A 14,045-nucleotide genomic window follows, 5' to 3' on the forward strand; every position below is an offset into this window, starting at 1 on the left:
TACGCTAACTATGACTTAAAGGTTCTTGCAAGCATTATCGGTGATACCTAGGGGATTATGGGACGATGCTACTAGATGCTCTTACCATGATCTGATGGGTGCAATCAGAAATGAGTTCTGACATTCTTGATCAAGGAGTTGATAAAAAGAATGAGGTTAACTAGGGTAAACTTGAATAAGAATAAATGTTATTCTGAATCACATGGAGATGTGAACCCACGACTAACTGTATCCCTGAACCATTGAAGGCCACACAAGTATCAGATTCTGTGTTCCCGTTGAGATAGTCAAATTTTAAGGAGTTGAAATTCGGCGACTATAGTTTGCTGAAGATCAAACAAGAAGCTTATAAAGGAGTTTATTAGCTATTTCCACAAGATGGAAAAATTGAAGTTAGCATGATTGTTAAATAAGGAAGGAGAGTGGAACTGCTTGTTTTGTGAATGAGTTCACTATAACTGGGAGCTGCCAAATATAGTAAGTGAAAATTTTGGTCTTCGAAATTTTCGATGTTCATTATATGAACAAGACTTATATCCTTGATACATCACCGGTCTTAGTTGTCGATTGGGGTTATGATGAGTTCGAAATCATTTATTTAGTGAGTTTAGAATTTACTAATTAAATGTTGGTAATAGTAATGGTGACTACTAACATGTACATATATTATTATTTATCATGTGTTATCAAAAGTTGACAAATGCACAATATAATAAATAATAATATAAGATTTTATATATAATGACATAGAGTCCTGGTAGGAGAAGGACTTAGAGTCTTAATTGGATTAGGAGTCTCACTCTATATATACACCATCAGGACTCATAATTAAATACCATATATAATTTTGCACACAAATTCACAACAAATCCTTTTCTTCTGCATATACAAGTCCCGGCCATCCCATAGGTTTTGGGAAATATATTTCGGCCAACTTTGATTCCTTCCACCACCGCGCCGTCGTCGCTGCATTGTCTCCGGATATTGAAAATTCGGAGACCTCAGCCTCAACGCAAAATCGTTTGGAATTACTAATTTGTGGGATATTCAAAGAACTCTATTAGATATTATTTCTATTTTCCTAGTGAAACAAATGTGTTTGTTTCAAGGAATGTCACCTTCTTAGAGAAAGAGTTTCTATTGGATAGAAAAGACGGTATGATAGAACTCGATGAGACTCGAGAACCACCCACTGCACAAATAGCAGAAACCACACCCCAACAGCCAATCAAAGAAACACAAGCTCCCAGGAGATCCGAAAAGATCTCAAGGCCGCCTAATAGGCTGAGCCTGCTTCTTGAAGAGGGCCAAGAGGAGCCCATTCCTAGATGTGATCCAATAAATTTCAAGAAAGCATTGTGTGATGCTGATTCATCTAAATGGCTTGAAGCCATATAGTCTGAGAGGAGTCCATGTATTCGAACCAAGTATGGTCTTTAGTAGATCCACATGAGGGAATTGTTCCCATATGATGCAAATGAATTTATAGAAGAAACTTGGAGCGGATGGGAAGGTGGTGACCTTCAAAGCTACATTGGTAGCAAAAGAATATAGTCCAAAGGCAAGATATTGACTATGAAGAAACATTTTCTCCAGTCGTAACATTCAAGTCCATTAGGATATTGTTAGCCATAGCAGCATAGTATGACTATGAAATATGACAAATGGATGTGAAGACAGTGTTCTTTAATGGGGATATTAAGGAAGAGATTTACATGTCTCAACCTGAAGGATTCACATAAGTGGGAAGTGAGCATAAAGTATGCAAACTTCAGAGATCCATTTATGGACTCAAACATGACATCAAGGAATTGAAACCTCAGATTTGAAAACACTATCAAAGAGTTTGATTTTGTCAAAAATCCTGAGAAACCTTGTGTATATAAGAAGGTTAGTGAGATTGCAGTGACATTCCTAGTGTTTTATGTTGATGACATACTACTTATTGAAAATGATGTAGAGATGTTGCAGTCAACTAAAGTATGATTAGCTGGTAAGTTCTCAATAAAGAATATGGGTGAAACATCATATGTATTAGGAATACAGATCTATAGGGATAGATCCAAGAAGATGCTAGGGCTCACCCAGTCAACATATATCAATGTCACACTGAGGAGATTCTCTACTGAAGGAGTCCAAGAAAGGATATCTCTCAATGTCCCATGGTGTGAATCTATCCAACTCTAGTTTTATGGGTATCATTCCTTGCGCCATTGCGCCAGCGAAGGAACCGAGGTCTCATCAGCGATCCAGACATAACTGAGGAAGTTCCACATAATTCGGGAGATTGTGGGAAGAGGAGACAAATCGGTAGAGAGACTTGCCTCCCCAGATAACGTTGCTGATCCACTGACGAAGCCCCTGCCAGGACCATTGTTTGAGAAGCATCGTGAAACAACGGGTCTAAGATCTATGGGTAGTTGACTATAAGACAAGTGGAAAATTGTTAGAGTAAGTGTCCGGGCAAGCCAACTTATGGCTTGAGTTTTTATTGACTCTAAAGTAAAACAATCTTTATTTTAATAATATTATACAAATAGGTGCATTATGTACTATTACAAATATAAGGAAATAAAGTTTTGCCTTGACTAACGGCTATAACTATTGGCTTAGTGATAAATGTTTGATCTAAACAAAATTACAACCCGACTAGAAGGGAAGGGGTTGGCGATGCTCTGGATATTCATTGAATCCCACCAAGACCCTACTAAGGTGCATAGATAAAAGTTGGTGACAAAAGTACTTAGGACTGAGAAAGTTCGACGGAGGTCAAAGGTTGTATCTCGAGTTAATAATAACTTTAACCCCTATGAATATCATCACTCGCTTCTTGAAGAAGCTATATTGAATCAAATTGCAGTTTTTGTGTACTTATATTTGAGCATTCTCTCTTTGGTGAGTTCAATAGCGACTTGAGTATTGGACTAACCACGTCGAAAAACTCTTTCGGTATACCATTCACACATTTGTCGTCAGAGTGTATGTAGAAGATCAACTGTTGGAGCTCTATTGTTGCTTGTCCATCTCGGACGCCATCTTTAGAGAGAAGGCTCACAGAATTCTTCACAATTTTTTGATGTCTCATTTTCACTTGGATTAATTTGCTTCAATGTTTTTATGCAATTATTAATTTATTTTAGTTTAAATTATTAAGCACCGGAATAATGGAACTCCTATAGGCATTAAAAGGTATATTAATTGAGACAGCGAGAACTAAAACGATGGACATGGAGATTATTGATAAAGGTGATCACTTGCCACACGCAATTGTACAAAAGAAACTTATTGTACTATTATCATATCTCTATAATTATATCAATACGACAAATTAAAAAATAAATTTGTATCAATCCCAACGTGAGACGAATTGTATAGTTATTATCATAATCTTTTTAGTAAGTATAAAAATATATATATACATATTATCTGTACCTTATTGATTGAAGTCCAATTTAATTGATTGGATTCCAATTATAACGCACAAAAAAATAGAAATATAAACTTCTAATTATCTATTACAATTATTAAGTCTAAAGTTATGGTCTAGTATTTTGTAATTTGTATTATTTTTTATTTGGACATTTTAAATTGTAGCTTAGTCTTTGATTAATGTTTACATTATTTATGATATGATCTCATATAAATATAATCAATTCGAATTGCATATGATCCTTTATTATTTTTTCAATTTTGATATTATCCTTATTTGAATATAAATCAAATTTATTATAAAAAAATTTTACAAACACAGAACACTTACGTTGTTGTACTATTAATCAATTATAACTTTTCTGAAGGCAAAAGAGAGTACGTAAAATTATTTTGAAAGCTGAACGTTATTTGCATTATATTTTATTTCGAATATTGAGAAAATTGAAGTTTTGATCATATATGTTTGATTTTTTGCGATTTTAATCATTTGTTTTTATCAAATTTCAGTCTTACTCACATATATTCTGATTTTTGACAATTTTGGTCATTTATGTTTTAGAGTGTTGATGTGACCCTACAAACTTCAACGATGTATCAGCTTTTTATTTGTGTACATATGTGCCACGTTGGAAAAAAGTTTAAATTGACAAAAAAACATAGATAACAGACTAAAACATAATTTTGACAACATAGAAAATCGAATTACAAAGAGAAAAATATTAAAGACCATAAATAGTTTTCAAATGTAAATAATAAGTTTTGAATATGATACATCATATTTAGAACTAGTTTTGCACTATTATTCTTCAATTTTTTTAAAATCATGAACAAAGTAGAGACATCACATCAAGAACATCCAAGAGACAGTGTGCAATGTTTCTGCCTATGGTATTATTACGACCTTATCCAAATTCACGAGTCCAAATTCATGAGGATCAAAGTAAACATGTATTTTATGCCATCTTTATCCAAATGCTTCCAATTCTTACTAGTCTTACCAAATATAATTTATTCCACTTCGAACATTCCCACAAACCAATATAGAATTCTCAAATTACCCACAAAATCTTGCTATAAATACTCATATATTTAAACCCTAAAAATACTCATATTTAATCGTTTGTTCTCATCTTAAGAGCTAAATATTACCCAATTGCCCATATTTAGTGTTTGTTTGGTTTTACCATGAATTCCATGCAAATGCCATGATATTTTGGTTGGTTTATTCTAAAATTCTTGTCATGTTGATTTGACTACGTGATATTTATGAGTATTATTATTGCCCTTTTACGTGCTAGAATTGGACTAGTTCAATCATTCTCGGTTGTTTTCCTTTATTGGTTTTATGTTTTTTCTTGATCAGCCCTTGTTTTGATCCTTTTGTCATAACTCATAAATATACAATCCAGAAAGTTCAAGATATTTCAAAGAATGTCAGCAAGAAAGATTAGCAACTCGAGTTCGGAAGACGATCGTGGAAACCGTTACGCAATGATCACCAATGAAGAGAAGAAGATGAAGAGGATGATATCGAACCGCGAATCGGCTAGGCGTTCGAGGATGAAAAGGGAGCAACATATTAAAGATTTGAATGATCAAACCATATATTTTAGCACCAAAAGAAATGAAATGGTTCGAAAGATAGATGAAGTCACACGACGATTTGGCGCAATCGACTCGGAAAACAAGTTCCTGAGAATGCAAAGCCGGGAACTGAAGAAGAGGCTGGAATTATTAGAAGAGATGTTGGCTTCTTATAACAGCAACAACTCTAGGTTTATGTATGATCTACATGGTATGATTGCAAATAAGGACTACTCAGAAATGAATATTTTGATTAAATCTGGGATGGAAATTCCTTTCCAACCTCAGGCTGTTGATGGGATCTACCAGTTTTGAACAAAAACTTTCAAAACTCCACACAAACACGGATATGGCGGGGCAGCGCGGACCGTCCAGAGATCGAGGAGGGGCGGACAACCATCGGGGAAAAAAATGGTAGATGTACCGTGGGAATATTGCAAAATCTTCCTGTTTTAATTCGCTTTTAGTCGAAATTTGTTTTACAAATTATTTTATTGTTCTTTTTTCAGGTAAGTTTATGTAAGAAAAGAGTGATTAGGAGTTTGAGTTTAATTTGAATTTGAATGTTCTTTTGTAATATCTATGAACAAATTTACTTGAATATTGTCAATAAATCAAGTTATTAGAATAATTATTGAATTTTCCAATGAAATACTTTTGACTGCTATGTTTATGCTGCTTGCTTTGTTAGAATTTTTTTTTTTTGTTGGATCTAGTTTTATATATGTGTCCCTTGTAGAATTGTAATCTTACAGGAAGCCGCCCAGAAATCATTTTCTAATTTTTAACTAAATTGTGCAGTGCTTGCAAGTGTTTGATCCTATAATTTTAATGTTCCAATTTTATTTAAACAATTTCTTCCAAGAAAGGATTTTCGAGCTTACAGTCACTCTGATTTAAAATTATAACAAATGCTAATCATGTGCACCAGCTTTAGGAGGTAACAAAAACATAGATAAAGCAGAGTTTATTATTCAAGTTACATAAAAAAATCTACAGAGTTCAGCTTGCCCCCTGAGTCATGGTCTAAAACCCCACTTCATGTTCAAGTATACGGAACAAGCTAACTTCAGTTTCCATAAGCACATCATCAGACGCTTTCTCCAACCTACGATTAGCTATGCTTGTGAGGTTCTGGCAGTAGTGACCAAAACCTTCATTGCCCCAAATATGAAAGGTCTCTTTTAGTTCGTCTAGTGTTTTAGAGCCATCTTCTAAACAGTTGGCGAAGCTGTGAGTATCGTTTTCTCGCATCCAAAATGCAACATAAGTTTAATTTTTTTGTTTTGACGTTCAAAACGTTCTTGGGCGTCGTATGATTTAATTAAACATTCACCGAGTATTTAGCTTAATTTATCTTTGTGCATAAAACGTCGATTCCAAGTACTGTTCCGAGTTTTAAGCGGATATAGCACTTTTCGTAAATCCCTATGGACGGATCTCCTCATTTCTTCGATCGTCTAATAAAGTTCACACTCAGAGACTTGATTTCTTGTATAGATCGCACTAGAGATCTAAATGAAATTTGCTTCGAGAGTTGATCGCCGAAATTCTCAAAATAACGAAGGCGGTGCGACGGCACGGAGGTGTTGTGGAAGACAGTGTCCGATTTTTTTTGAAAAAATTAGGAGTAGCCAAAATCATGAGGTAGAAAATTGTTGCGTAAAAATTAGGTTATTTAATATAAAACTTAACAAAATATTTTATAAATTTTAATTCCTGATCAAATCAAGAATCTTACTTGAATCAGGATATTGCAATTCCATTGTTTAAAATATTACATGTATATTCTTGAAAATATCATGTAGAATTAAGTTAGTATATTTGTATATATTTACACCTGTATATATATAAACATATACAAAATTATATATTTGTTTTCAATTAAATAACTTTTATTTAATTATTCAATTAATTAATTAATCTATTATAGACTTTTTTAGAATGTTTCAAGAGAATTTTGCACTAATTAGTTACAACTACTAATATTATTTAATTAGTAAATTCTAAATTTACTAAATACAATAATTGTGAACTCATTATAACCTCGATCGTCATCATTAAACGTCCACTACTCGTTTTTTTTTTAAAATGTACTAAATTTTTTCCCCTTTCAAATCTCGGCCAAAAATACTTTACATATATATAATTTTGCCATTTAAAATCTACTCACCAACTAATTATTTGAAAATCCCAAAAATACAATTCAAAACATAAAATTGTAAACGTCAACCAAACCTAAAACTAACATTTTCCAAAATAAAGTATAAGCATCTTAAATCATTTCAAAATCACTCAAAAGCATCAAAAGTCATAAAATCTTTAAAGTAATCTTAAATCATAAACATAATATGGAAAACTAGCAAAAGTCATCGAGTTATGTGTATCATCAGTCCAGCTAGTTCAACCATCAAGTCCTCCATCATCAACAACATCATGCTCACCTGCATCGATCACACCTAGTGAGTCTATTGACTCAGCAAACCTTAACCATGATAGCAAGTAATGCATATATATTCACAAACAACAGTGAAATATACTTTTAATAAAATACCTTTTCATGAACATGCATATCTTTAAACCTTATTCCTTTCATCATAAACATTTTCTTTCATCATATACGTATACGTTTTTCCTTTTTATTGAATTCAGATCGTTAATTGTGATTTTCGTATTAGCTGTAGTTCGATGGATCCATCTATGTATAACCATCGTACCAGGCGGCGGGGATATCAATGACACTCTCACCCGTCAACTGAGCATGGACTTTACATATCATCATTTCATCGTATTAGTCACAATCAAATGACCTCCTTCATCTTTTCATCACTTATAAAATTCATGCACATATATCATTTTTCTTTTTAAACCAAGCATGCAACACGTTTTTTAGCGTTATCGTTTTTCACATTAAAATTCCATAAACTCTCAAAATAATAATTTTAACATTCATTATAGCATTCAGGGCACTGCAGGACATATAACAATTTTCAGGTGTAAAATGACCGTTTTGCTCCTGAAAGCCTAACTTCCCCAATTTACTCTTGGACCTTAAAACGATGACCCGAATCCATCCAAACTTAAAATAATACCTTAAAATACACCTATAAATATTTCTTAGACTTAAAATTAACTCGAAATTTAACCAAACTTTAACCATAGCTTATTAACAAATAACCATACCCTATGCAACTCAATTACAACCATTTAAGACCTTTGATCAAGCTTAGAAGGCTACTGAATTTTCCACATTTAATTTTCGAAAACCCTAGCTTGTTCGAACCGTATGCCCCTTCGTTCCTAGCCTTTAGCCGACCCAACCAGCCCCTACGCCACCACCTTAGGACCATATTCGACCCCTAAAGACCCTGATGGACCGAACTTAACGAGCCTAGAAGCCACAACCACCAAACCCGATCGTTACAAGCCATTTGCGGTTTGAGCCCTAGCCCTTGCACCAGCCGACCCTTAGTCTATCTTGGACCATCACACCATCCCCTTAGATCTCCTGGATGTAACCCTATAGCAGCTAAGATCTGTGCCCCTCTAGGAACCTAACGCCGAAACCCTAGTCAATGCAAATCAAATTTTCGTTTATCAAGGTGCCTTATCTTGTCCAGCCCTTAAACATGCATCTCATGACCATTAAACATGTTGCAAAACGTCCATTCTAGAAATCCTATTATGGCAGACCCTTTGTGCATCATAACCATGAGTTTTAAAATATGAAAACTCTAGTTTTGTTCATATTATGCCATAAAAACGAAAATATAAGATATTGTATCAAATTTTTCATGAAAACATGTATCAATTCATATAATATGGTATGAACGATGAGTGAAGAAAGATTAAGGCGTCTTTTCGTACTACCCAGGTGTAAAATGACTGTTTTGCCTTTGGACCCTAAAATTTTCGATTTTGATTTTTTCTTACTTTTATTGATTCGAGACAATCTCAAATAATTATTTTAGCTAATATTTTTATTTAATCGTAAACTCGAGGATTTCGATTTAATTCCTTAATTACTAATTCGTAAAGCGTTTAATTCCCGAATTAATTCAAACTTTAATATTTTCTTCCCAAACTTTAAACATATATTTTTATACCTAAAAAATTCTCGTGAACCATGAATCTACCCCCGTGGACCATGGTCCGACCCTTAATCATTAAAATTAATTATTTCGGACCCTAGCTAGTTCCCTCGAGCCAACTCTCGATTTTCTTGAACCATGGGCGAGCCACCTCGAGCCATCCCATGACCAGACCTCTTATGGACCCTACTGAACCCTCTTGGACCAGTACCGAGCCTCCAGCTCAGGCTAAAGCCCCCTACGCAAGCCACAAGCCACGACGCCCCTCTTCCATGCCCTCCTAGGAGTCTATTCGAACTAGGACTCTTTTATTCCAGCCACCACCGATCACACACCCTCCTAATAGTCCCTGGACTAGCCTCAGAACCAACCTAGACCAACCCCGAGCCCCTACTCCATGCACGAAGCCGTGCGAACCAGCCCCCACGCACATATGCATGCGCACAAGGGCTGTAGGGTTCACGGCTCCTCTCCTTTGAGCCAGCCTGCCCCTAACCTTCTTAGGACTCACCTTGGACTCTACTGCACCGCATTGGACCAACCCTGGCCATCCCTAGCCGAGCCACGACACTCCCACATAGCAGTCGGCCGTGTGATCGCATGGGAAGAGTCCTATCTCCCGTGGACTCTTCCCTAGCAGCTGTGCTTGAGTCCTAGCCATGTTAGGACTCTTCCTAGCCCTAGACCACGTCCCACTCAAGGCCCTAACCACCTTTGCTCGTGCCCATGCTCGGCCGAGCCCTTTTATCATCAAAGCATGCAATAAAACCCTCACTTCCTCTAACATCCATGCACGGCCCGTTCTAGTTCAAGTATGGCCCTCGTATTGTCCCTTAAACGACGCTTTCCCAGCCCTTTAACATCCTAAATTGGTAGCTTGTCCCTTAAAAATCATAACATTAAATAAACAAGCGTAAAATCGTCAAAACGTTTGAAATATTCGTTCTATCGTTAATCCAATCGAGCATAAATATTTTTCATGCAAAAATAAACAAAGCATGCATAATATAATTTGAATGATGCGTCAAAGAAATTTAGAAACGTGCCTTTGTATTTTAAAACGTTCGAATAGGCGATCGTCGGCGTGGGGTGCGAAGAAGAACGAACGGACGACGAAGACTCCTTGTTTTCTTCTCTTGGAATTTTCAAATTTATGTGTGTGAAGTGTTTGTGATTTTCGGCTGATATGTGCACTTAGAAGCTTAGGTTTTCAATTTATACATTTTAATTTGTATGATAATGGGCTTAGGTTTTGGACTAGCTTAGGGGCAATTGGACCTATTTATATTGGGTAGATTAGGCCCATAAAACCTATTTAATTGTAAAATAAAAGTTTCTAAAAATTAGTTTTCTAAAATAATGCATTTGATATTTTAAAAGTCCCTTGTTGGCCCAAAACCGGCTTCTCGGATAAAATTGTGTTCGTCCCGTAAAATAATTTGAACTCTACCATTTTTAGAAAAACTTAATCATTTTTAATCATATTAAGAAGTCTTGAAAATATTTATAAAAATTTTTATTTTATCCCAGTCGTCCCGGTCTCTTTTCCTCAGCTTATTATCGAATATTCGATATGTGACGTGGATTGTTGCTCCATTAAAGTCTCCTTGTGTGCAGGATGTAAACATTCTCTTCGAGATGTGACGTGGACTGTTGCTCCACTATCGATCACCCAACTAGTTACTCAAGTTGCCAAATTTACGGACTCATGCTCTAGCTCGTGAACAACATTGAATTCGTCAATGATACTTGTTTGTTCATGGTCGGTTTCATGTTTGTTTTTCTGTTGCCGACAATATTTTTTAATATGCTCATTTTCTCCATAGCGACAACACTTTATGTTGGCATATCTCCGCAAGGACATGCTTTTTCTTGGCTTCTGATTTGTTTTTTCTTGATCTTGCTTCCCTCCCTTGACTCAGCAGCCAAAACATCTGACTGTGAGGTAGAGGCTCCTTGATATCTCCACCTCATTTCTTCATTTAAGATGTCACTCTTGATGAAGTCCATACTCACGACTCCTCCTAGTGTTGTGTTCGTGAGTGATACCTTCATAGCCTCTCAAGACTCTGATAATGAAGCTAGAACAATCAGAGCTATCACCTTATCATAAAGTTCTAATCTCATACTTGATAACTGCTCCACGAATCCTTGAATCTCGTTCAGATGATCTGCGACTAGAGTTCCTTCTTTGTATTGAACCTGGACAAGTTTGCGCAAATAGAACAATTTGTTGTTGCCACTTTTGGAGGCATATAGTGTTTCCAACTTCGTCCAAAGCATACGAGTATGAGTCTCGTTATAAATATGATTGTACACGATGTCATCGACAAATTTTCGGATGTATCCACATACTTGCCCGTGCTCGAAGTTCCATTTAGCATCTGATTTATCATCTGGTTTGGACTCGTTGAACACCGATAGGTGCATCTGGGTGACGAATAGAAGATCTTTCATCTTACTTTTCCAAACTTGATAATTAGAGTCATTAAAGCTAATCATCTTGCATGTGCGTACCTCCATCTTTTGTGACTACTACCAACGAATTAATCGTCACCCTGAATACAAAAGAACTAGTTCTCTATTACTATCTAAAAAGCCTTTTCTGATGTGGAAGTTCAGACTAAGCTGCAAGCATAGAGCATACGAAGACTTCTTATAGTATTTGAGAACCTCGCTCTGATACCAGTTGTTGGGATATCAGGGAAATAAACGAGGTAACATCGCAGCGAAACATCATAAATAATATCAACAATGAATAAGATGGACACCAATATTTATGATGGTTCACCCTAAATTATGTCCACTCTAACCTCTCAAGGATATCATTTCTTTAATAACAACAAAGAAGATAAGAGAATTGAGAATTCAAAGTATTTTACTCGTAACACTATGATTTTAACACTTATTTACTCTCCCTTAATTATATTCTTTCCAAAGATAAACACTACTTAAAAAATCTCACACTAAATCATTTATCTCACTTCTACAGTTATTATTGTAGATAAGAGGATTTAGTGTTATGGTGTGATTTTGTAAGGGATGTATATTTATAGTTGAAATTTAGGCAAAAACGAAAAAAAACATCATTCCTACGTAGTTAAACCAATCATTTTTTACTAACACAAAACATGTGATAATTATTTTGCCAAAAATGATATGCCTTGATTAGCTACATTCCCCACCTATCATTTGAAGTGGAATTCCTTGTTGTCAGCGTATTCTTGGTGTGTCTTATTTAAAACAGAACAACGGCAAAAGCAGTAACATACAAAAGAATAGGGCTTTAATTTATTACATCCTTCGGCTATTTCCAAGTAACATGGTCCTCTATATAAGCTGAAATTAGCTGTACGTAATACTTAAACGAACCTGTAAAAAAAAATTGGCTGTGACATTGGGAAAACATGGTACCGCATAGTTCGGAAGAAGAGCCATTGGAAGACAAGCGACCGCGCACGGTTTCTTATCTCGTCGAGGCCAAGGAAGAATGTCCTCACGTATTGTGGGAGCCGTTCGACATTCTGAACAAGTACGGTAGCAAAACGAAGCGTTTGAGGAGTGGAGAAACATCTGAGCCGAATAAGCAGGAGACGGAAAGCACGGCGTCGAATGGCAAACAATTGGATCTAAGCTTAGAAATGAAAGGAGGTGCGTCGAATGGTAAACTGACTGCTACTACCATAATGAGAATGGCAGGAATGAAATCCAACGCTGCGACGATGGGTGATCAAGAACTCGAATCTGGTCTTACGCAGGAGACTTCGAAGCATTTGCTTCTTGCAATGTGTTTGCTTGATGCTGCTGACAAGTTCACCTGCCAGCAATATGATCTAGCTGAAAATTTGCTCATCAATGTTCTTAAAGTTTCTGATCCTGCACATAATCATGTTCAGAGAGTAGTCACTTTTTTCGCTCGGAATTTACTAGAGAAGATTGAAACAGAGACGGGGAAAATTGATCTGGAGAGAGAAGTGGGATATTTGAATTTAGAGGAAGCAGTGATGGATCTAAAAGTCAGTATGCGAGAAGTGGAACAGAAACTTTCCATGTGCCAAATCACACATTTTACTGGTGTTCAGACCATTTTGGACAGTGTAGCATCGGCTAAAAAGATTCATTTCATTGACATCGGCGTAAAAATCGGGTCACACTGGATTGTTCTCATGGATGCTCTTGCTAATCGGAAGAATTGCCCGATCGAGCAGCTCAAGATTTCTGCAGTTGCCACATCAAGAGATAAACTAGATGAAACAGGTAAAGTATTGTCTTCTTTCGCAAAATCCATGAATTTGAAGTTTACATTTAGGATATTGAACTCGGAAATTGATGAGCTTAGAAGAGATATGTTCGAGCTAGAGGCCGGAGAAGCAGTGGCTGTTTACATGGAGTTCTGTCTGCAGTCCTTGTCAGATTCTCCAAAGAAGTTGGAATCTTTAGTAAGAGAGGTCAAAAACCTCAATCCTTGTGTAACGGTGGTGAGTGATGTAGAGGCGGATATCAGAGGATGGACCTTTATCGGCAGGTTTTACGAGACTTTGTTACTCTGTAGCGCGATGTTCGATTGCCTAGAGGATTGCCTCGGCGGAGACAGTGACTGTAGGAAGATAATTGAAAAACTATACTTTCAGGAGATAATCAAGCCAATGATGTCGGCAGTCGACGACAATAATTTGAAGCATCATCTTAAAATCGACTTCTGGAGAGGATATTTTGCAAGGTTCGATGTGGTCGAAATGGAGCTGAGCCAGTCGTCTATGTACCAGGCGAGTTTTCTGCTTAGAGAATCTGATAGCCGGAGGGCGTGCACTTTGAGTATGAATGGGAAAAGTATGCTTCTTGGGTGGAAAGGAACCCCTCTCCGGTCTCTATCTGCATGGAAATTCTAGCATCACTAAATGGTCACGAACGTCGATAATTATAGCTCATCTGACACAA

General features: G+C 36.2%; 2 protein-coding genes across 2 annotated transcripts; both read left to right on the forward strand.

The window, feature by feature from the left end:
* Window positions 1–4,420: 4,420 nt before the first annotated feature.
* On the forward strand, window positions 4,421–5,647 carry LOC142518528 (bZIP transcription factor 53-like). Its single transcript, XM_075621321.1, has one exon. The coding sequence runs from the start codon at window positions 4,864–4,866 to the stop codon at window positions 5,329–5,331; it is 468 nt and encodes a 155-aa protein (XP_075477436.1). The 5' UTR covers window positions 4,421–4,863; the 3' UTR covers window positions 5,332–5,647.
* Window positions 5,648–12,514: 6,867 nt separating this feature from the next.
* On the forward strand, window positions 12,515–13,996 carry LOC142519760 (DELLA protein RGL1-like). The gene has a single exon (XM_075622789.1). It carries the CDS (start codon window positions 12,515–12,517, stop codon window positions 13,994–13,996), a length of 1,482 nt encoding a protein of 493 aa, XP_075478904.1.
* The last annotated feature ends 49 nt before the right edge of the window (window positions 13,997–14,045 follow it).

Source organism: Primulina tabacum, chromosome 11, assembly GCF_025594145.1.
Source record: "Primulina tabacum isolate GXHZ01 chromosome 11, ASM2559414v2, whole genome shotgun sequence".
NCBI classification, from domain to species: Eukaryota; Viridiplantae; Streptophyta; class Magnoliopsida; order Lamiales; family Gesneriaceae; genus Primulina; species Primulina tabacum.

What these genes read in the sequence shown, in the direction of transcription:
- LOC142518528 (XM_075621321.1), top strand. Translation starts at nt 4,864, where the DNA reads ATGTCAGCAAGAAAGATTAGCAACTCGAGTTCGGAAGACGATCGTGGA.
- LOC142519760 (XM_075622789.1), top strand. Translation starts at nt 12,515, where the DNA reads ATGGTACCGCATAGTTCGGAAGAAGAGCCATTGGAAGACAAGCGACCG.